This window comes from Balaenoptera ricei, chromosome 1 (assembly GCF_028023285.1).
Source record: "Balaenoptera ricei isolate mBalRic1 chromosome 1, mBalRic1.hap2, whole genome shotgun sequence".
Taxonomy (NCBI): Eukaryota; Metazoa; Chordata; class Mammalia; order Artiodactyla; family Balaenopteridae; genus Balaenoptera; species Balaenoptera ricei.
In genome coordinates this window covers 31,642,611-31,665,392 of record NC_082639.1, presented here as the reverse complement: position 1 = coordinate 31,665,392, position 22,782 = coordinate 31,642,611, and the positions used below count along the sequence as shown (strand labels likewise).

Here is a 22,782-nt window from a genome sequence, read left to right as displayed (position 1 = left end):
ATGTTCATGGATTGGAAGACTTAATATTGTTAAAATGTCAATACTACCCAAAGCGATCTGCAGATTCAATGCAATCTCTATCAAAATCTCAATGACATTTTTTTGCCAAAATAGAAAAACGCATCCTAAAATTCATAGTGAATCTCAAGGGACTGGAATAGCCAAAAAATCTTGAAAAAGAAGAACAGACTGGAGGCTCACACTTCCTGTTTTAAAACTTAGCTACAAAGCTACAATAATCAGAACAGTGTGTTATTGGCATAAAGACAGACATACAGACCAATGGAATAGAACAGAGAGCCCAGAAATACCCCCTCACATGTATGATCAAATGATTTTTGACAAAGGTGCCAATGGGGAAAGAACGGTCTTTTCAACAAATGGTGCTAGGAAAACTGGATATCCACATGCAAAAGAATAAAGTTGGACCCTTACTTAACATTGTATACAAAAATTAATTCCAAATGGAGCAAGGACCTAAATGTAAGACCTAAGACAATAAAACTCTTAGAAGAAAACATAGGACAAAATCTTCATGACCTTGGATTTGGTAAGGATTTCTTGGGTATGACATCAAAGGCACTAGCAACAAAAGAAAAAATAGACAAATTGGACTTCATGAAAATTTTTAAAATTTGTGCATCAAAAGACACTATCCACAGAGTAAAAAGGCAACCCACAAATGGGAGAAAATATTTGCAAATCATATATCTGATGAGGAAGCAATATCCAGTGTACATAGAAAAGTTTTAAAACTCAACAACAACAACAAAAAACTGATTCAAAAATTTGCCAAAGGACTTGAATAGACCTTTCCCAAAGAATATATATGAATGATCAGTAAGCACATGGAAAGATGTTCAACATCATTAGTCATTAGGGAAATGCAAATTAAAACTATAATGATATAACACCTCACACTCACTAAGATGGCTACTATAAAAAAATAGAAAATAACAAATGTTGGTGAGGATGTAGGGAAATTGGAACCCTTGTGCATTATTTTTTTTTTTTTTTTTTTAAATGTTTGTTAACTAGTCAAAGGATTATTATTATTATTTTTTAATTAATTTATTTATTTATGGTTGTGTTGGGTCTTCGTTTCTGTGCGAGGGCTTTCTCTAGTTGTGGCAAGCGGGGGCCACTCTTCATCGCGGTGCGCGGGCCTCTCGCTATCGCGGCCTCTCTTGTTGCGGAGCACAGGCTCCAGACGCGCTGGCTCAGTAATTGTGGCTCACGGGCCCAGTTGCTCCGCGGCATATGGGATCCTCCCAGACCAGGGCGCGAACCCGTGTGCCCTGCATTGGCAGGCAGACTCCCAACCGCTGCGCCACCAGGGAAGCCCCCCTTGTGCATTATTGATGGGAATGTAAAATGGTATAGCAACTGCAGAAAACAGTATGGCATTTGCTCAAAAAGTTAAAAACAGAATTACTATATGATCTATCAATTCCACTTCTGAGTATATACTCAAAATAATCGAAAGCAGGATCTTGAAGAGACCTTCATGCACCCGTATTCATAGCAGCATTATTTACAATAGCTAAAACATGGAAGCAACCCAAGTATCCACTGACTTATAAATGGATAAGCAAAATGTGGTATATACAAACAATGGAATATTTTTCGGCCTTAAAAGGGAAGGAAATTCTGCAATATGCTACAAAAACATGGATAAACCTTGAGTGAAATAAGTCAGTCACAAAAAGACAAATACTGTATGATTCCTCTTATGTGAGGTACTTAGAGTAGTTAAATCATAGAGATGAAAAGTAGAATAGTGGTTGCCAGGGGCTGGGGGAAGGGAGGAAATGGGGAGTTATTGTTTAATGGATGTAGTTTCAGTTTTACAAGATGAAAAGATTTATGGGGATGGATGGTGGTGATGGTTGCACAACAATGTGATTGTACTTAATACCACTGAACTGTACACTTAAAAATGGTTAAGATGGGCTTCCCTGGTGGCGCAGTGGTTGAGAATCTGCCTGCTAATGCGGGGGACACGGGTTCGAGCCCTGGTCTGGGAGGATCCCACATGCCGCGGAGCAACTGGGCCCGTGAGCCACAATTACTGAGCCTGCGCGTCTGGAGCCTGTGCTCCGCAACAAGAGAGGCCGCGATAGTGAGAGGCCCGCGCACCGCGATGAACAGTGGCCCCCACTTGCCACAACTGGAGGAAGCCCTCGCACAGAAACGAAGACCCAACACAGCCAAAAATAAATAAATAAATTAATTAATTTAAAAAAAAAAGGTTAAGATGGTAAATTTTATGTTATATGTATTTTGCCACCACAAGAAAAGGAAAAAAAGAAAAAAAAAATACCCTAGGAATAAGTTGAACAAAATCACAGGTCAAATATAAAGAATATGATTAAATCTTATTGAACAACATAAAATTAGAGCTAGACAAATGGAAAGTTATGTGTTCTTGGATAAGAAAACAATGTTATAAAAACAAAAATATTTTTAAAATATTTATATTTAATGCAATTCCAGTTAGAATACTGACAGGCAGCTGTTTTTTTTTAATTTTATTTTTTTAAAAATAAATTTATTTATTTATTTTTGGCTGCGTTGGGTCTTCATTGCTGCGCGCAGGCTTTCTCTAGTTGCGGCGAGCGGGGGCTACTCTTCATTGTGGAGCATGGGCTCTAGAGCGTAGGCTCAGTAGTGTGGTGCACGGGCTTAGCTGCTCTGCGGCATGTGGGAGTTTCCCGCACCAGGGTTTGAACCCCTGTCCCCTGCATTGGCAGGCGGATTCTTAACCACTGCACCACCAGGGAAGTCCTGACAGACAGTTTTTTAAAAAATCTATTGAACTGAATTGTTAAAATGATCTTAAACCCATATGGAAGACTATATAACCTAGAATAATCAAGAAAAGTATGAAAATTAAGTACAATGAAGGGAGACTACTTGCTTAACTAGATACCAGAAAACTCAGAAAACTGCTGTAATAAATTAATACAACATTGGCATAAAAATATACCATCGGAAAGTAATAGAATATCTAGAACTAGATATTAGATTATAAGAGAGTTCAGCATATGACAACACTGTCATTTGTCATAGTCAGAGGGAAAAACATGGTTCCTCTAGTAAATGATGCTGTAAATCTGGTTCTATATGTGGAAGAAAATAATTTGACCCCATCTCATACAATTTCAAAACATGGTTTAAATATTATCATTTAAATATAAACATATAATAAAAATCTTAGAAGAAAATCTAGGAGGGGATCTGACATACAACATAGTGACTATAGTTAATAATATTGCACTGTATACTTAAAATTTTCTGAGAGCAGACTTTAAGTGTTCTCACTATAGCACATACAAAAGGTAACTATGTGAAATGATGGGTGTGTTAATTAACTTGATTGTGATAATCATTTCAAAATGCATACCAATATTGATTCATCCCTGGGAATTCCCTGGCAGTTCAGTGGTTAGGACTCCCGCGCTCTCACTGCTGAGGGCCCAGGTTTGATCCCTGGTTGGGGAACTAAGATTCCCACAAGCTGTGTGGCCCAACCAAAAAAAAAAAATAATCATCCTATTGTACACCTTTAAAAAATAGGTGTACAATTGTACACCTTTAAAAAATCATGTTATACAACCTAAATATATACAATTTTTACTTGTCAATCATATCTCAGTAAATCTAGGGGAAAAAAAGACACCTTCCCCGGTAAAGTAGCTGTGTAAACTGCAGGTGCTTAAAACATTTTGGTGAAATTTGAATATGTTTACATAATTTAAAGAAGAAAACATTTAAAAATAAAAGCAACTATTTTTATTTTGAATATGTTTTAAAAAAGAAAGAAAATGTAGGAGACCATATGTACAATCTAGGTATGAGGTAGGAGGGTAGCAGACTCAGAGATTATAAAATAAAAGAACTACTTGACCAAATGAAACCTTTTAAATGAATTTATAAAAGAGACAACAAATCTGGGAGGAAAATTCAACAGAGAGAATGGAAAGTTAATATTTATAACACGAGAGGAATACCTACAAACAGACAAGAAGGGGACTGATAACCCTGTAGAAAAAACAGACAGAGAACGTGACGAAGTAATTCATGGAAGAACAAGTCTGAATGGACGAGAAGCATATAAGAAGTGCTAAGTCTCACTAATAGCCAGAGAAATGCAAAATAAAGTAACAATAAGATATCACTTTATATTTATCGAACTGTGAAAGTTAAAAAATTCAGAAAATATTTATTGCTGGTGGAATTGCTGAAAAAGAGGAATTATTATATATTGCTGTAAACTGGTAGAGTCTTTTCCAGAAAGCATTTCAGCAACATCTGTTAAAAATAAAAACATACCTTTTCTTTTACAAATCCCACTTCTGGGTAGACACCCTAAGAAAGAAAAGCACTGGAATATATCTACTTAGATGTTTATTGCCACATTGTTCGCAACAGCCAAACTGAGATTAAAAAGAATATTCATCATTCAAGCAGTGATTGAGTAAAGTATGGTACATTTAATGCAGCTATTAAAAAGCATGGATCAGAAGTATGCAAATTTACATGGTAGGATTTTTAAAAGGAAACTAAGGTATGGAGAAATTACCTAAGTCATCCAAGATGGCACACCTAAAAAGGAGTTAGGGCCAGGATTCAAAAAGTCTGGGTCAGAGTCCATGAATCAGCCACTATACTATGTTCCTTCTGAGGGGGAGTGACTAGAAAGTTGGTAGAGGATGACAAATAAAAGGGAGAAAAAGAGAGAGGTCGCTAAATACCATGAACGTTTAGAGGACCATGGAACAAAGGTGGAATAATTATCTGGTAGCAACGGTGTCGTCCCCCAAGTCCTTCCCCGCCCAAGACAGGACAGGACAGGAGAGGCTCCCCTTCCTAGCTCTCAATGTGGTATGGGAATGGTGACTTTTCTTAGGTTACCAGAGGTCCTTCCGGCTTCCTTTGTTGGGTTACAGAAACTTGGCAACAGGTACCACAGTGCTTTGGGGCTTCTTACCATCCCCTCCTGAGCTGATCCTGTGTCTCCTCTCTGTTGGTGTGGCTCTGACTGCCCCTGCTGCTGGCCACTGCTGGTGCAGCTATTATCATTCCCAGAGATGGGAGACAGTGGAAGACTCTCTTCTCTCTGCCATGTAGCAGAGTGACGTGGTTAAGACACAGACCTGGGCACCTGGTAGATGTGGTTTCAAATCCCAGCTCTGTTATTGACCACTTGTGTTAGCCTAGGCCAGTCACAACTTCTCTGAGTATTAATTTGCCCACCTGTATAATGAACCTACATTACAGGTCAATTGCCAAAAATAACTGAGTAATGTATCTCAAATGCTTAGCACAGCTCTTATTAATAAAGTTCGAAAGTTTCCCTCAGTAACCCACAACATTTCTTCCCATTATTTGCAATGGGACTCCAACAAAGAAAGAAGTTGGGCAGTGAGCAAACTGTTTTGCTTTCATATCTTCTAAGAAAATTTTGAAAAATTGTATATTCCTATGCATATATTTAAGCTGACATTTAAATTTTTTCACTCAGATGAAATATCGTAAAGAATAGGATTTCCAGCATATTGCAGATATTAACAATTTGAACTCAAAAAAACCATTATGTAACTATTTTGAATATATTGAGTAGAATCTGAACACTATCAAGTGGTCTAGAATGAGAGTTCTGACCAATAAGGGCACCATATCAGATAGTGCTTGACCAAACTAAGATAAGTATGACCATGACACCACCACTGGATATTTGTTACTGCCAGAATCTTGATATCATTGCTGCAGGCTTTCAGAATCACAAATTGAATCTTTACAAGTGTCCAGTGTCCCAGCCTTGAGCATCTTACTGGTTATTGGCCCATGGCCAGTTGATAGGGGAGAGAGAAGGAAAATACCTGTCTCCCTTCAACCTTCTGTCATATAGTTTGGGCTTCTCCCTCCCACTGAGACCATAAATGGGACATTCCCTCAAAACAGGAAGGGTGCTCAGGCCAAAAAACAAGAAGGTACCTTTCAGAAATGAATAATAAAAACAGTAGCCAATATTTATTGAGAGATATTTACATGCAAGTTTTACATATGTTTACTCTGTTAATGCTCACAATAGCTCTATGAGGTATATTGCATTATTATGCTATGTGGTAGGCTAAACCATGGCCCCCAAAGATATCCACTCCCTAATCCCTCAACCTGGCAAAGGGTAAATATTACCTGTTATATACTAAAGAATATGGCAAAGGGTAAATATTACCTGTTATATACTAAAGAATTTGCTGGTCTTATCCCTGTGAAGTGAATTATATCTCAAACAAGCTGTTATAAAAACTTATTAATACATGGGATTTCCCTGGCTGTCCAGTGGTTAAGACTCCTTGCTTCCACTGCAGGGGTCACAGGTTCAATTCCTGGTCCGGGGAACTAAGATCCCACCTGCCAACACGGCATGGCCAAAACAAACAAACAAACAAACAAACAAATAACTTATTAATACATAGTAGAATTGCTATGGACGATAACTCGATTTCACCTTGAAGGTGGATCTGTGGCTGCCAACAGTTCCAGAGTGACATAATCACAGTATTTTAACCAGAAAGGAAAGGAGCATCTTTCTCCCAACTCTGCTTTGAAAAATCCAGGGAAAATGCTGATTCACCTGTTTTGGGTTATGCTCGCATCCCTGTGTCCCAGGGAGTTACAGGTCTGTGATCAGAAGTGAGGGAGGAGTCTGGGAGGACAAAAAACAGGATTCCACTGCATTAGGGAATACATGCAGAATTAATTGCAGAAATTGCCTAGAGAAGTTTGGCAGAATCCGAGAGGGAATATTGGAGCTTGAATATCAAGAGTCTGCCACCAAGGAGCAGCAAGCGCACAGTTAGATCAAGCATGTTTGTTTGCTTTGAGGAGTCTCAGTAGAGACGCACGATTTAAGGAATTAATTAAAGCTGTAGCCATTGTCTTAATAGCTTACAGGGCTGTAAGGTAAATTCAGAACCAACACTCTGGCCAGCAAAGAACTTAGAACAATGTAGAGGAAGAAGTTCAAAGCTATAAAAACCATACACACGCAGGGATAGATAGATAGATACACAAACTGATTAGAGTAGTTGTTTTTCGGAAATGTGCTTGAGGGACACACTCATTTTTTTGTTTTCATTTTTTGTATTGTTTAAATATTTTGCAATATTTTATAAGAAATAAAGATTTTTTTAAAAAAACAAAAACTGTGCGAAAAAGAAATGGAGCTCTCTTTATTGTCAGACTGTCCTTATCTTCTCCAGGACTCTTCACTCTCACTGGCTATTAAAAGTAGATTAGGACTTCTCTGGTGGCGCAGTGGTTAAAAATCCGCCTGCCAGTGCAGGGGATACAGGTTTGAGCCCTGGTCCAGGAAGATCCCACATGCCGCAGAACAACTAAACCCGTGCGCCACAACTGCTGAGGCTGCGCTCTAGAGCCCGTGAGCCACAACTACTGAGCCCACGAGCCACAACTACTGAAGCCCACGCGCCTAGAGCCCGTGCTCTGCAACAAGAGAAACCACCGCAATGAGAAGCCCGCGCACTGCAACGAAGAGCAGCCCCCGCTCGACGCAACCAGAGAAAACCCGTGCGCAGCAACGAAGACCCAACGCAGCCATAAATAAATTTATTTTAAAATTTAAAAAATTTTAAAGAAAGTAGATTAGAAAAAAAGTGTGTATTTTATACTCCATACACGTAAAACAAAAAGGGAGAGGTGTACATTCACATACCCTTAGATAATCTTTGGAACAATAAACAGGAAACTGGTAGAAGTCAATTATTCTTGGGAGGAAAACTGCAGGATTGGAGGATAGAGGAGGGTACTTTTCATTGCATACTGTTGACAGTGTTTGAATTGTTTTACTATGTGAATGTATTGCCTATTAAGAATAATTTTTAGGGACTTCCCTGGTGGTGCAGTGGTTAAGACTCCGTACTCCCCATGCAGGGGGCCCAGGTTCGATCCCTGGTCCGGGAACTAGATCCCACATGCATGCCGCAACTAAGAGTTCACATGCCACAACTATGGAGCCCGCCTGCAACCAAATAAATAAATAAATATTTTTAAAAATAATAATTTTTAAAAAATTGAAGTATAGTTAATTTACAATGTTGTGTTAGTTTCAGGTGTACAGCAAAGTAATTCAGCTATTATATGTGTGTGTGTGTGTGTGTGTGTGTGTGTGTGTGTGTGTGTGTGTTCTTTTTCAGATTCTTTTCCATTATATGTTATTACAAGATACTGAGTACAGTTCCCTATGCTATACAGTGGGCCCTTATTGTTTACCTATTTTATATACAGTAGTGTGTATAAGTTAATCCCAAACTCCTCATTTATCTCCCCCTACCCCCGCTAACCATAAGTTTGTTTTCTATGTCTGTAATTCTATTTCTTTGTTGTAATAAGTTCATTTGTTTTAGATTCCACATATAAGGGATATCAGATGATATTTGTCTTTCTCTGTCTGACTTACTTCCCTTAGTATGATAATCTCTAGGTCCATTTATGTAGCTGCAAATGACATTATTTCATTCTTTTTTATGGCTGAGTAATATTCCATTGTATATATATACCACATCTTCTTTATCCATTCATCTGTCAATGGACATTTAGGTTACTTCCATGACTTGGCTATTGTAAATAGTGCTTCTGTGAACATAGGGGTGCATGTATCTTTTCGAATCATAGTTTTGTCTGGGTATATGTCCAGGAGTGGGATTGCTGGATCATATGGTAACTCTATTTTTAGTTTTTTTAAGGAATCTCCATACTGTTTGCCATAGTGGCTGCACCAATTTACATTCCCACCAACATTGTAGGAGGGTTCTCTTTTCTCCACACTCCCTCCAGCATTTGTTATTTGTAGACTTTTTAATGATGGCCATTCCAACTGGTGTGAGGTGATACCTCATTGTAGTTTTGATTTTCATTTGTCTAATAATTAGTGATATTAAGCATCTTTGCATAAAATTAATTTTTTTAGAAAGTAGCATTCAGAGATTGAATAAAGGTGGAATGGTAGTATCTGAGGCAGAGAGGGTAGATAGCTATCTCCACATATGTGCCAGTCCCCTCCTACCCTGACTCCCTATACGGCAGAAGTTGGAAAGCTAGAACTACATTTCCAAACCTCCTTGCAGCTGGATGTGTTTTAAATTCCCCGATGCATGCCTAAGGGGCTTGTTGAATCTGGAACTGAGTTAAGTGGGGGAGAAGTGAGGCAGCATGTGAGGATTTAAGGTGTCATCACTCTGGCAGTGGCTTCCTCTTCCCCACATCTTGGCTAAGGTGTTGGGTTCTCAGAACCAATAGTTGGGACAACAACTTTCTAATTCCCCAGTTTTCTGATGTGGCAGAGATAACAGTTTTCTTGGTGAAAGCTGTGCCTGACTTAAATCAACCCCCATTCAATAACCAGCTCTAAGCATAGATCATTACAGTTTGTGAGTCTTGTTTGCAGCAGTCTCTGCGAGGTATATGGGGCCAGTCTCAAGTTGATGTCCCTGACAGGGGCAGTCTTGAAGGTTAAGGGTGTAGTGGACACTTGACACTGCTTTAGGGCCCTCCGCATTGGAACCCCCTGTCCTGCGTTTGGGGAATTCTCTCGGTTATGAAGCTAATCTATGGGGCCTATCAATCATCCTCTACAAAAGCTGAAGTGCTAGGAACTTCCTTTCCACATCCCTTGCAGCTAGAGCATCAGCATGTGGACAAGGCTCTGCCAGTCCAACACACCTGCCTCAAAGCTGGCTAGAAAAATTGGTTTCAGGAAGATCACTTCCTGGAAAAGCAGTGGCTGCAGAGGTAGTGGTCAGTCCAGTACTGAACACTGGTTGTATCATCGGCACAGTCTTCATGTCCAGAGTTCTGTAGCCATGGCAGTGGTGTCCTTATCACCAGACCAGTTCTGCACCTTGATATTAGCTGTTTCTCATTGTGTGGCCTAGAATGTGAGTCTTCTCTTCAGCTCTCCCACTGATTCTATGAGCTATTTAATATCCTTTTAATAAATTTCTTTTCTGCTTAAAACAGGCAGAATTCGTTTCTGTTGTTTGAAATTAAGAATCTAGATGGATACAAATAAAGAAGACAAATCCTCCCACTTAGGTAGGGCTTTTGCCAGCAAGATTTGCAGTTTAAGGAACACACTTTGTGTTAACACAAGTATGGTAATAAGTGATAGCATGTATTCACCTGTGCTGTCATGTATCTTACTTATATTAGTCAGGCTTCTTTGGAGAAGAATAGATACATCAAATCGGCTCATAGAGTTAAGGAGGCTGAGAAGTCCCACAATCTGCTGTCTACAAGCTGGAGACCCAGGAAAGCCGGTGATGGTGACGTAATTCAGTCCAAGTCCAAAGGCCTGAGAACCGGGGGAGCTGATTGTTTAAATCCCAGTCTGAGGGCCAGAGAAGACAAGATGAGATGTCCCAACTCAAGCAAGTAGGAAGCAAAAAAGGATGAATTCCTCCTTCTTCTACATGTTGTTGCTCTATTCAGGCCCTCAATGGATTGGATGATGCCCATTCACATTTGGGAAGGCAAACCACTTTACTGAGACCGCGGATTCAAATGCTAATCTCATACAGAAAATCCCATCCATTCTTACAGACAAATGCAGAAATAATGTTTAATCTGGGCACCCCTTAGCCAGTCAAGTTGACACATAAAACTGACCATCACATACTGTATTGATAAGGATTCTTTTGGTTGTAAAAAAACCCGAAAAACTCAATACAAACCATATTAGGCAAAATGGGAAAAATATTTTGGGCTCATCAAATCTGTTGCCTAGAGGAGAGTTAGGAATACAGGTGGGCTGCAGGACTCCCTCCCTATTTTGTCTCTGTTTTTTTGTTTTGTTTTGCTTTGTTTTTAGCACATTGGCTTCATTTTCTCTCATTGGTAACTGGCTTTCTCTACATGGCAGGAATGTGACTAGCAGATCCTAATTTTTTCAATGTACAACTTCCACCCCTGGAGAAGGATGAACGTTATCAATTCAAGCCTGAAAAATCCTGGAGAAGGAGTTTAATTGGCCTGACTAGAATGAAATGCCCTCCCCAGACCAATCAACTGTGGCCAGGAGCGATGTGATTATGTAAAAATATGGTATCTCCCATGGGAGTCATATGAATTGTGAGAAGGGAGGAGTTAGTGTCCAAAACAAAGGAAAAGTGCTAGATGTGCAATACCACAGGTATTTATTATGGTCCACCTGACGATCACATACACACATATGTATAGGCACACACACGTGCTCTTTCTTCCCACACATACTTTTCCAAAAATTCCGTATGTAATACAATGCAATTAAACCATATACAACTTCAAGCACATTCACATCCAAAATTACACCTAGTTATTGAATCCATTTCTGAGTACCGAATCTCTAGGTGATGTCTAATCTCAATCAGATTCAGATCTTACAACTTACGGCCAAAATGATACATTTAACTATAAGCAATATACCATATATAAAACAGTACAGGAAAAACAGCATGACCTTGTTGTGGGCTGAATTATAGTCTTCAAAAATTCATATGTTGAAGACCTAATCCTCTGTACTTCAGAATGTGGCTTTATTTGGATAGTGTCTAAAGAGGTAATTAAAGACATTATTGGGGTGGGCCCTAATTCAATAAGACTGGTGGACTTACAAGAAGAGGAAATTTGGACACAGACATACACAGAGGGAAAATACAGGGAGAAGATGGCCATCTATAAGCCAAGGAGAGAACCTCAGAAAAAAATAACTCTGCCAACACCTTGATCTTGGACTGTAACCTCCACAACTGTGAGAAAATAAACTTTTGCTGTTCAAGCCATCCAGTCAGTAGTACTTTGTTATGGCATCCCCGGCAAATTAGTACAGTCATCAATTAAAACTCTCATTTTAAAAAGGGGGAAAATGGGTGTCACAGTGGTTAAGAATCCGCCGGCCAGGCTTCCCTGGTGGCGCAGTGGTTGAGAATCTGCCTGCCAACGCAGGGGACACGGGTTCGAGCCCTGGTCTGGGAAGATCCCACATGCCGCGGAGCAGCTAGGCCCGTGAGCCACAATTACTGAGCCTGCGCGTCTGGAGCCTGTGCTCCGCAACAAGGGAGGCCGCGATAGTGAGAGACCCGCGCACCGCGATGAAGAGTGGCCCCCGCTTGCCGCAACTGGAGAAAGCCCTCGCACAGAAACGAAGACCCAACAAAGTCATAAATAAATAAATAAATAAATAAATAAATAAAAAAAAAAAAAAAAAAAAAAAAGAATCCGCCTGCCAATGCAGGGGACACGGATTCGAGCCCTGGTCTGGGAAGATCCCACATGCCGCAGAGCAACTAAGCCCGCGAGCCACAACGACTGAGCCCACATGCCACAACTACTGAAGCCCGTGTGCCTAGAGCCTGTGGTCCGCAACAAGAGAAGACACCGCAATGAGAAGCCCGCGCACCACAACGTAGAGTAGCTCCCGCTCACCGCAACTAGAGAAAGCCTGCGCACAGCAACGAAGACCCAACTCAGCCAAAAATAAATAAATAAATAAATAAAATTAAAAAGAAAAAGTAGGGGGGGGATAAGATACAACATACAGATTTATTCCAAGCCCTGATAGAATATGGTAAGGCCTACACATTTCATAGATGTTCATTCATTAACTCATTTTCCTGACCAGGTCACCACATTTACACCTCTGGAGGGTACCATTCGCATGATAGCAGGTGTGCACTGAACAACCTGTGCAGCTGTATGTAGAGGTCACTTCCTTCCAGTAAGTAAATTCCTTGGTTAGAGAATTTGGTCATCCTGGATTATGACCATGAAGAGATTTTCCTTGTCCAGGATCCTTCAGAAATACTCCTTGAGAGGGGGATAGGAGAGGACTCCTCTCCAGGGAGCTGTTTCGATTCAGTGTCACTCCTTGTACTGGTAAAATATTTGGGACTGGAGACTGCCTTAGGGATTGCACAATAGATCTCAGTTTTTATTTTGTTTTCGTTTCCTGGCAATATAATTTCCTTAAGACTTTTTTTTTTTTGCTGCTTTGGGTCTTCATTGCTGTGTGCTTCCTCTACTTGCGGTGAGCAGGGGCTACTCTTCCTTGTGGTGCGTGGGCTTCTCATTGCAGTGGCTTCTCTTGTTGCGGAGCACAGGCTCTAGGCGCGCAGGCTTCAGTAGTTGCGGCTCGCGGGCTCAGTAGTTGTGGCTTGTGGGCTCTAGAGCGCAGGCTCTGTAGTTGTGGCGCACGGGCTTAGTTACTCCGCGGCATGTGGGATCTTCCCGGACCAGGGCTCGAACCCGTGTTGCCTGCATTGGCAGGCGGATTCTTAACCACTGCTACAGCAGGGAAGTCCAAATTTCCTTAAGCCTTAAATTAGCTGGTTGCCATTTAACTTCATGGGGTGGGGGGGATTCTATTATCATCAACTATTTTGATTGTCCATTGCTTCATAACAAATGCTCCTAAAATTTAGTGAATTTAAACAACCACCATAGCTATTTATTTCTCACAATTCTGTGAGTTGACTGTGCTCAGCTGGACAGCTCTTCTCTCCTTTATGATATTAGCTGGGGCTTCATTAATGCCAGGTTCAAATGGGCTGGAACATCGGAAGATGTCTCCCTCATCTCACTGGCAGTTGACTGGGAGCTCAACAATTGGAGCTGTTGACCAGAGTTTCTCCGTCATCCTTCACATGGCCTCTCCACAATCTTGAGAGCATGCCAGCTGGGTTCCAAGAAGTGTTCCAAGTACCAGAAGTAGATGTTAGAGATCTTGTAATCCCTGCATCAAAAGTTAAACAGCATCAATCCCCCCACATTCTTTTAGTCAAAGCAAATTACAAGGCCAGCCCAAATTCAAGGAGAGAGGAAATAGCTTTACCTCTCAATGGAAACAGTGACAAAGAATTTGTAGCCGTCTTTAATCCACCACAGCAACCAATGCTTCTTACATAAAACATGATGTGAAAACCCTTGATCAATACTTTGCTAAGGAGAAGCAGGATCTGGTGCCAGATTATCTGGATTCTGCCACCCACCAGCTAGAATCACTTAATCTTCTATGTTTTAGGATTTATGAGTAAACATATATGTAAAAACTCTTAGGACAGTGTCTGGCACAAAATCTGTACTCTGTAAGTGCTTGTGATTATTATTAAGGAGGAACCTAAATGACATTTAAATGAAAGAAACATCAAATAATTAGGCTTATGGTCTGGAAAACCTTCTTTTTCAGACTAAATTTCAAGTTTATTCAGATGAGATAAAATCTGTGGAATTAAGGTAAATAGGTGGGTGAGAATCAGAGTACATCAGTCAGAGTAATCTAAATGTTCTGCAACCAAATTGTCCTTAGTTCTTTACTTACCTTGAAATAGTTAAGCAAATGATCTAAACGGGGAAATATTATCAGGTCTCGTCCAGAAAAAATTTATAGTAATCATTGCACTTGACCTTGATCTACACTTGGTTGTTTTTTTTGGTTTTGTTTTTGTTTTTTAACACATGCACAAAATCGCCTACAAGGAAGGATTATTAGACTTAATTTGCTTGAGGACTCTGAGATGCTGATAAGCTTTAAATTCCTGGGTAGCTTCTTCTTCTTTTTTTTTTTTAAATGTATCTTTATTGGAGTATAATTGCTTTACAATGTTGTGTTAGTTTCTGTTGTACAACAAAGTGAATCAGCTATAAGTATACATATATCCCCATATCCCCTCCCTCTTGAGCCTCCCTCCCATCCTCCCTGTCCCAGCCCCCTAGATCTTCATAAAGCATCGAGCTGATCTCCCTGTGCTATGCGGCTGCTTCCCACTAGCCATCCATTTTACATTTGGTAGTGTGTATATGTCAGTGCTACTCTCTCACTTCGTCCAGGCTTCCCCTTCTGCCCCCTGTGTCCTCAATTCCATTCACTACATCTCTGTTTTTATTCCTACCCTGCCACTAGATTCATCAGTACCGTTTTTTTAGATTCCATATATGTGCATTAGCATATGGTATTTATTTTTCTCTTTCTGAGTTTCTTCACTCTGTATGATAGACTCTAGGTCCATCCACCTCATTACAAATAACTCAATTTTGTTTCTTTTTATGGCCGAGTAATATTCCATTGTATATATGTGCCACATCTTCTTTATGCATTCATCTGTCGATGGACATTTAGGTTACTTCCATGTCCTGGCAATTGTAAATAGTGCTGCAGTGAACATTGTGGTACATGTATCTTTTTGAATTGTGGTTTTCTCAGGGTATGTGCCCAGTAGTGGGATTGCTGGGTCATATGGTAGTTCTATTTTTAGTTTTTTAAGGAACCTCCATACTGTTCTCCATAGTGGCTGTATCAATTTATATTCCCACCAACAGTGCAGGAGGGTTCCCTTTTCTCCACCCCCTCTCCAGCATTTACTGTTTATAGATTTTTTGATGATGGCCATTCTGATCTGTGTGAGGTGATATCTCATTGTGGTTTTGATTTGCATTTCTCTAATGGTTAGTGATGTTGAGCATCTTTTCATGTGTTTGTTGGCAATCTGTATGTCTTCTTTGGAGAAATGTCTATTTAGGTCTTCTGTCCATTTTTGGATTGGGTTGTTTGTTTTTTTGATATGGAGCTGCATGAGCTGCTTGTGTTTTGGAGATTAATCCTTTGTCAGTTGCTTCATTTGCAAATATTTTCTCCCATTCTGAGGGTTCTCTTTTCGTCTTGTTTATGGTTTCCTTTGCTGTGCAAAAGCTTTGAAGTTTCATTAGGTCCCATTTGTTTATTTTTGTTTTTCTTTCCATTTCTCGAGGAGGGGGGTCAAAAAGGATCTTGCTGTGATTTATGTCATAGAGTGTTCTGCCTATGTTTTCCTCTAAGAGTTTGATGGTGTCTGGCCTTACATTTATGTCTTTAATCCATTTTGAGTTTATTTTTGTGTATGGTTTTAGGAAATGTTCTAATTTCATTCTTTTACATGTAGCTTTCCAGTTTTCCCAACTCCACCTATTGAAGAGGCTGTCTTTTCTCCATTGTATATTCTTGCCTCCTTTGTCAAAGATAAGGTGACCATAGGTGCGTGGGTTTATCTCTGGGCTTTCTATCCTGTTCCATTGATCTATACTTCTGTTTTTGTGCCAGTACCATACTGTTTTGATTGCTGTAGCTTTGTAGTATAGTCTGAAGTCAGGAAGCCTGATTCCTCCAGCTCCTTTTTTTCTTTCTCAAGGTTGCTTTGGCTTCCTGGGATACTTCTACCGTGCTTTGTTTTGCATGTAACTTGCATACCATAAGTCTAGTAAAATTTTTTTTGTTTTGCTTTGTTTTAGTTTTTATTTCTTCAGCCACAAACTTGAAAGACATGGTGCACATTTGCCCAAAGGTAGAATAGACAGAACCCATTTTGTTTATGAATAATCTGCTAATAGAAAATGAGAGCAGAGCCTCCCTTCAAGGTACAATCAAGACAGAGCTTCAAGGAATGCTTGAACAATAGTAATTTGTCAAGAAAATTCAACAGACCTTCATTAGCTCTCAATCTTTTTAATTCTTTTTTTTTTTTTTGGTTGTGTTGGGTCTTTGTTGCTGTGCGTGGGCTTTCTCTAGCTGCAGTGAGTGGGGGCTACTCTTCATTGCGGTGCGTGGGCTTCTCATTGCGGTGGCTTCTCTTGTTGCAGAGTACAGGCTCTAGGTGTGTGGGCTTCAGTAGTTGTGGCTCGCATGCTCTAGAGCTCGGGCTCAGTAGTTGTGGCACACGGGCTTAGTTGCTCTGCGGCATGTGGGATCTTCCCAGACCAGGGATCAAACCTGTGTCCCCTGCATTGACAGGTAGATTCTAAACCACTGCACCACCACAGAAATCCCTCTTTTTAATTCTTTAGTCTCATTCAGTTGTATGTACACATTAATTTCCAGTTTACTATGTCAGAGACTGAGGTGAGAGGGAAACATTTATTTTCAAAATAGTTCAGATTAATATGCCATGAGAACAATGAATATGCCGTTGCACCATTTCTTTATTCATGGATTTATGGATATTTGGATTGTTTCCACTTCATGACTGTTATGAATAATGTTTTCTTGAACCTCCATGGATCAGCTGGACATCATCTCCATGGCAGAGACAACCATGAGGCCAGAGGAGATCGAGCTGGAGATGGTGAAAATCCAGCGTCTCCGGGAAGTCTTGGTCCGGCGGGAGTCTGTGCTCAGGTTTATGATGGATGACATCCAGCTCTGCAACGACATCATGGACTTGAAGCAGGAGCTGCAGAACTTGGTCGCCATCCCAGAAAAAGAAAAAACCAAGTTGCAGAAGCAGAGAGAGGACGAGCTAATCCAGAAGATCCACAAACTGGTGCAGAAGAGGGACTTCCTGGTGGACGATGCAGAGGTTGAGCGGCTAAGGGAGCAAGAAGAAGACAAGGAAATGGTCAATTTTTTGAGAATCAAGTTAAAACCTCTAGACAAAGTAACCAAATCTCCAGCCAGCTCCCGAGCAGAAAAGAAAGCCGAGCCCCCACCTAGCAAGCCCACAGTAGCCAAGACGGGGCTGGCGCTCATCAAGGATTGCTGCGGGGCCACCCAGTGCAATATCATGTAGCCCCCACATGGGGTGCCCCCGGGGCCACGGGGACCCCCCCTCCCACCCTCTTGTCTTCATAGCCCCCATTTCACCGGGGCCCAAGAGCTCTCCAAGGCGGAAGGGATTGAAGGCAAGCCCATGACTGCCGCCAGGGGCTGTGGGTGCGGCGGGCGGGCCCGGCCGCCCTGTACAGAGTGTAGCAATAGGGAGTCCCTCACTGTCGCATGGCCCTCCCCAGAGCATGCCGAACCCAGGAGTCTGTCTCACTGTTTATCCAACCACCAGGAAAGGTCCTCCCTCGAAAAAGTATATCTCCACTTCTATCTAGCTGTATCTAACCCACTGTGCGAATGAACTGGGAGGGGGCATGATCCCCAGGTGTGTATAGTCGTGACTTTTCAACAGTCTAGCACCATGTTGGACACATCCCCCATCCACCCTCCTAGTTCTGCTGTCAGGCTGCCCCAAACGGCTCCACCCCTGATCTGTCCTCTCCCAGGGGCTGTGCCCTGGAGGGCTCCACACAGCCCACGTGTCTGGAGACACAGAGGGCCCATCTGTAAAGACTGAGCTTGTGTGTGGTGTCGTGGTCACATCTCCCGCTTCCTCCCCTCCTGTGTCTGGGCACGGCTTGTATCAGGAGTGTGTCCGTTCGCTCTTGGCTCTTCCTTCCCTTGCAACATCTGTCCCAGGTGTGTGGAGCAGAGTGGGGATGGGGCCCCGGCTGAAGCACACCTAGTACTTGGGAGAGGTAGCAGAGAGCTGGGAGCTCCAACTCGAGGCAAGGGCAGATGAGAAGGGACCCAGAGCAGATGCTGACCCAGGCACTCTCCACCCCCGGGGGCCACCGGATGGACGGAGTGCCAGCAGGACGCCACTCACCAGCCTAACACACAGACCTCCGCAAACAACAATGGCAGGCAGGAGAAGCGGCCTGACCCAACCGTGTCCCATCATTCGGTGGTGTATTTTAACCAGCCTAACAATTCCACCTGTGTAACTTGATGTACATTTGCTACAGCCAGCCCGGCACAGCCCATGTGACCTCTCTGTACGTGTGTGTGTGTCGTGACTGGCCTAAGTAGTTAGCATAACTCAAGATTTGCTGATGTGCAATCATCCATCAGAGAAAATAAAAATGGAAACCACGTACACAGCATTTTTAAAGTTTTTACTTTTTTCTTGACTATAGAAGTAACCCGTGTACATAGTTAATCATTTAAAAAGTACAGAACGTATAAAGAAGTGTTTTTGTTTTTTTAACTCCCATCATTCCTCCAGCCACTCTGACATTTTGGCATATTTCCTCTCTGTCTTTTTTTATGAATTTTTTTTCATGATTGGCATCCTATTGTACCATTCTATAACAGTTTTCTTTTTCCACTTATCATAGTATCACTATCGTTCTGCTACATCATTAAAAGCTCTTTGTAAACATTAAACACTCTTCATTAATATTTAAAAAAAAAAAAAAATAGTTCAGCATCTCTGTGGTAGCAGCCTCCAAGATGGCGCCCAATAATCCTCGCCTTGTGATATTTATTTATTATTTAAATTTTTTCCCAGCTTTATTGAGATCTGATTGTATAACACTGTATAAATTTAAGGGGTATAACTTGATGATATGGTATGCCTATATATTGCAAAACGATTATCACAATGTTAGTGATGTATAATTACACATATATGTCACTAATATATAACACATAATTACTTTTGTGTGTGTGTGGTGAGAACATTTAAGATTTACTCTCTTAGCAACATTCCTGGCCTTGTGATATTCATGCCCTTGTGTGTCCCCTCCCACATTTGATAAAGACTGACTTGTGAGATCAATAGAATTCTACCAAAGTGATAGTATGAACCTATTGAGAATAGGTCATAAAAGACATTGTCTCTTCTGCTTTGGTCCCTTTGGTAACTTGCTTTTGAGGAAGTCAGTCACTATTTTATGAGGACACTATGTAGCCCTGGGAGATACTCACATGGAGTGGAACTGAGGCCTCCTACCAACAGCTGACACCACCTTGCCACTTGGAAGCAGATCCTATAATCCCAGTCAAGCTTCCAGATGACTATTACTCTAGTTAACATCATTTATTTATTTATATTTTGGCTGCTCTGTGTCTTAGTTGTGGCATGCAGACTTCTCAGTTGCGGCATGTGTGCAGGATCTAGTTCCCCTACCAGGGATTGGGCCTGGACTCCCTGCGTTGGGAGTGTGGAGTCTTACCCCCTGGACCACCAGGGAAGTTCCTAGTTGACATCTTTATTGCAACATCATGAAAGATCCTGAATGTTCCAGCCAAGCTGCTCCTGAATTTCTGACTCACAAACACTCCAAGATATAGTAGTTTATTGTTTCTGTAAGCCACTAAATTTGGGGGTTAGTTTGTTATATAGCAATAGATAATTAATATAATCTCCATTTTCAAGAATAATGACAACGGCCCTCAGTTGACAGACAGCAAGAAAACAAGGACCTCAGTCTGACAACCATAAGGAACTGAATGAACTCTGCCAACATTTAGTGAGCTTCAGATAAGATTGTATCCCCCTTTGACACCTTGATTGTATCCTACTTCAACACTGTGAGGTACTGAGCAGAGGTCTCAGCTAACCGGTACCCAGACTCCTTACACGTGGAAACTGAGATAATAAATTTGTGTTGTTTAAAAAAAAAAAGAAGAAGAAGAATGGTAATCAGGGGAAAGTTAGCCATAATGTGACCTGTAACAATATAACAAAATCTCCTTCTCCAGCTTTATCCCATAAGATGTATTAAACAACAGTACATTTATTTTGTAAGTAAATTTGGCAAGAAATATCCTATTTAGTCCCCAAAGCTATTTCTAGAGGGCATTGCTAATTTGGAGGATGAACATGTTAGCAGGCATAATGGGAAATGTTACAGAAAAGAGGTCTGACAAGCTTGGGAAGTGCTAGGTGAAGCAAAGTTGAACAGACGTGTCTGTTTGTTACAGGACTTGTTAGAGCCTTATGATGCTGACATGCCCTGTGACTCTTCAAGGGACAGTTTATAATATGAAACATTTTCTACACTTAATTAACCAAGAAACCCTTCTTTCGGGATCATCTAATGAGACTAGGATCTGTGGAATATACTTGGGACACTGGCCAAAGAGAAATGACCTATGGGATACAGTCTTCTCAAGCAGAACACCCCATTGTCAATTTTGTCATTCAGAACTTTCAGAGATAATTATGTCTGCTTCAAGCACGTAGAATAAATAGAAGTTTAAAATTCTTCTTGTAATAATCTATAATGGAAAAGAATCTGAAAAAGAAAAAAATATACATATAAAACTGAATCACTTTGCGGTACAGGTGAAACTAACAGAACATTGTAAATTAATCGTACTTCAATTACAAAAAAGTTTAAAATTTTATCAAACTGCAAAAAAAATGGCAGTAGAAAAATGAAATCATAAAACCCTGCAAAGAAAACAGGAGATATTATGAACAATCTAGGAGTGAGGCAGATCTTCCTAGCCAATACTGGAAATGCAGAAGCTGTAAGGAAGAGATAGACATATATTTTTTTAAATTTATTTTTTCATTTTATTATTTATTTTTGGCTGCATTGGGTCTTTGTTGCTGCATGCAGGCTTTCTCTAGTTGCGGAGAGCAAGGGCTACTCTTCACTGAGGTGCACAGACTTCTCATTGCAGTGGCTTCTCTTGTTGTGGAGCATAGGCTCTAGGCGTGTGGGCTTCAGTAGGTGTGGCACAGGGGCTCAGTAGTTGTGGTATGTGGGCTCAGTAGTTGTGGCTCATGGGCTCTAGAGCGCAGGCTCAGTAGTTGTGGTGCACGGGCTTATTTGCTCCGTGGCATGTGAGATCTTCCCAGACCAGGGCTCAAACCCATGTCCTCTGCATTGTCAGGCAGATTCTTAACCACTGTGCCACCAGGGAAGCCCAGACATATTTTATCATGTAAAAATAAAGCTCTTTTTTTTAAATAAATTTATTTATTTTGTTTATTTATGTTTTTTGACTGCATTGGGTCTTCGTTGCTGTGCATGGGCTTTTCTCTAGTTGTGGCGAGCAGGGGCTACTCTTCGTTGTGGTGAGCGGGCTTCTCATTGTGGTGGTTTCTCTTGTTGCGGAGCACGGGCTATAGGCATGTGGGATTCAGTAGTTGCGGCACGTGGGCTCAATAGTTGTGGCTTGCAGGCTCTAGAGCACAGGCTCATTAGTTGTGGCACAAGGGCTTAGCTGCTCCGTGGCATATGGGATCTTCCCGGACCAGGACTCGAACATGTGTCCCCTGCATTGGCAGGTGGATTCTTAACCACTGCGCCACCAGGGAAGCCCTTAAGCTCTTTTGTATGCTTAAAAAATTGTAAACAGATTAATTGATGAGAAATAGGTTAGAAAAATACATATTTTCAATTTTGGGCTTATGCATAGGGAATTAATATTTATAATATAAAGATCTCACTAACTGATAAGAAAAGAATAATCCACTTAAAATGAGCAAAAGACAGGAAGAGATAATTCACAGAGGCGCAAATCTTAATGACCTACAGCCATTTGAAAAGATGTTCAAACTGACATGATTAAAGTTCAATGAAATACTACTTTAGACCCATTGGACCAGTAAATATTAAAAAGATCAATAGCACCTATTACTGGAAGGGTTTTGAGGAAAAAGTAACCCTTACATATTGCTGTCATAAACGTAAATTTTTAAAGTTCTTTTTGGAAAGCCACCTGGCAGCAGCTTCTATAATTAAAAATATGCAACCATCGATCCAACCCCTGTAAAATCTATTCTATACAAATAAAAGCACTCATATATAAAGACAAATGTATAATAATGGGTATATTAGTTTGCTTGGACTGCTATAACGAAATACCACAGACTGGGTGACTTAAACAACAGAAATTTATTTTCTCACAGTTCTGGAGGGTGGAAGTCCAAGATCAAGGTGCTGGCAGGTTTGGTTTCTCCTGAAGCCTCTCTTTCTTTGGCTTGTATTCAACCACCTTCTAGCTGTGTCCTCACATGGCCTTTCTTGTGCACTGCACCCCTGCTTCTTCTTGTAAGGACACCAGTCCATTGGATTAGGGCCCCACCCCTATGACCTCACTTAACCTGAATTACCTCTTTAAATAACCCATCTACAAATAAAGTCACATTGGGGTTAGGACTTCAACATATGAGTTTTGGGAAGGGA

General features: G+C 41.0%; 2 protein-coding genes across 2 annotated transcripts in view; both read left to right on the top strand.

The window, feature by feature from the left end:
- Nucleotides 1-22,782, top strand: part of RHBDL2 (rhomboid like 2) — a 97,996-nt gene that overhangs the window by 8,641 nt on the left and 66,573 nt on the right. The window lies entirely within an intron of this gene.
- LOC132349059 (bMERB domain-containing protein 1-like) lies at nt 16,039-17,597 on the top strand (the record flags this gene model as incomplete). The annotated part of the gene is made up of 2 exons (XM_059897179.1): nt 16,039-16,097; nt 17,084-17,597. Coding segments are annotated over 2 exons (573 nt in total), but the record flags the coding sequence as incomplete, so codon positions are not given.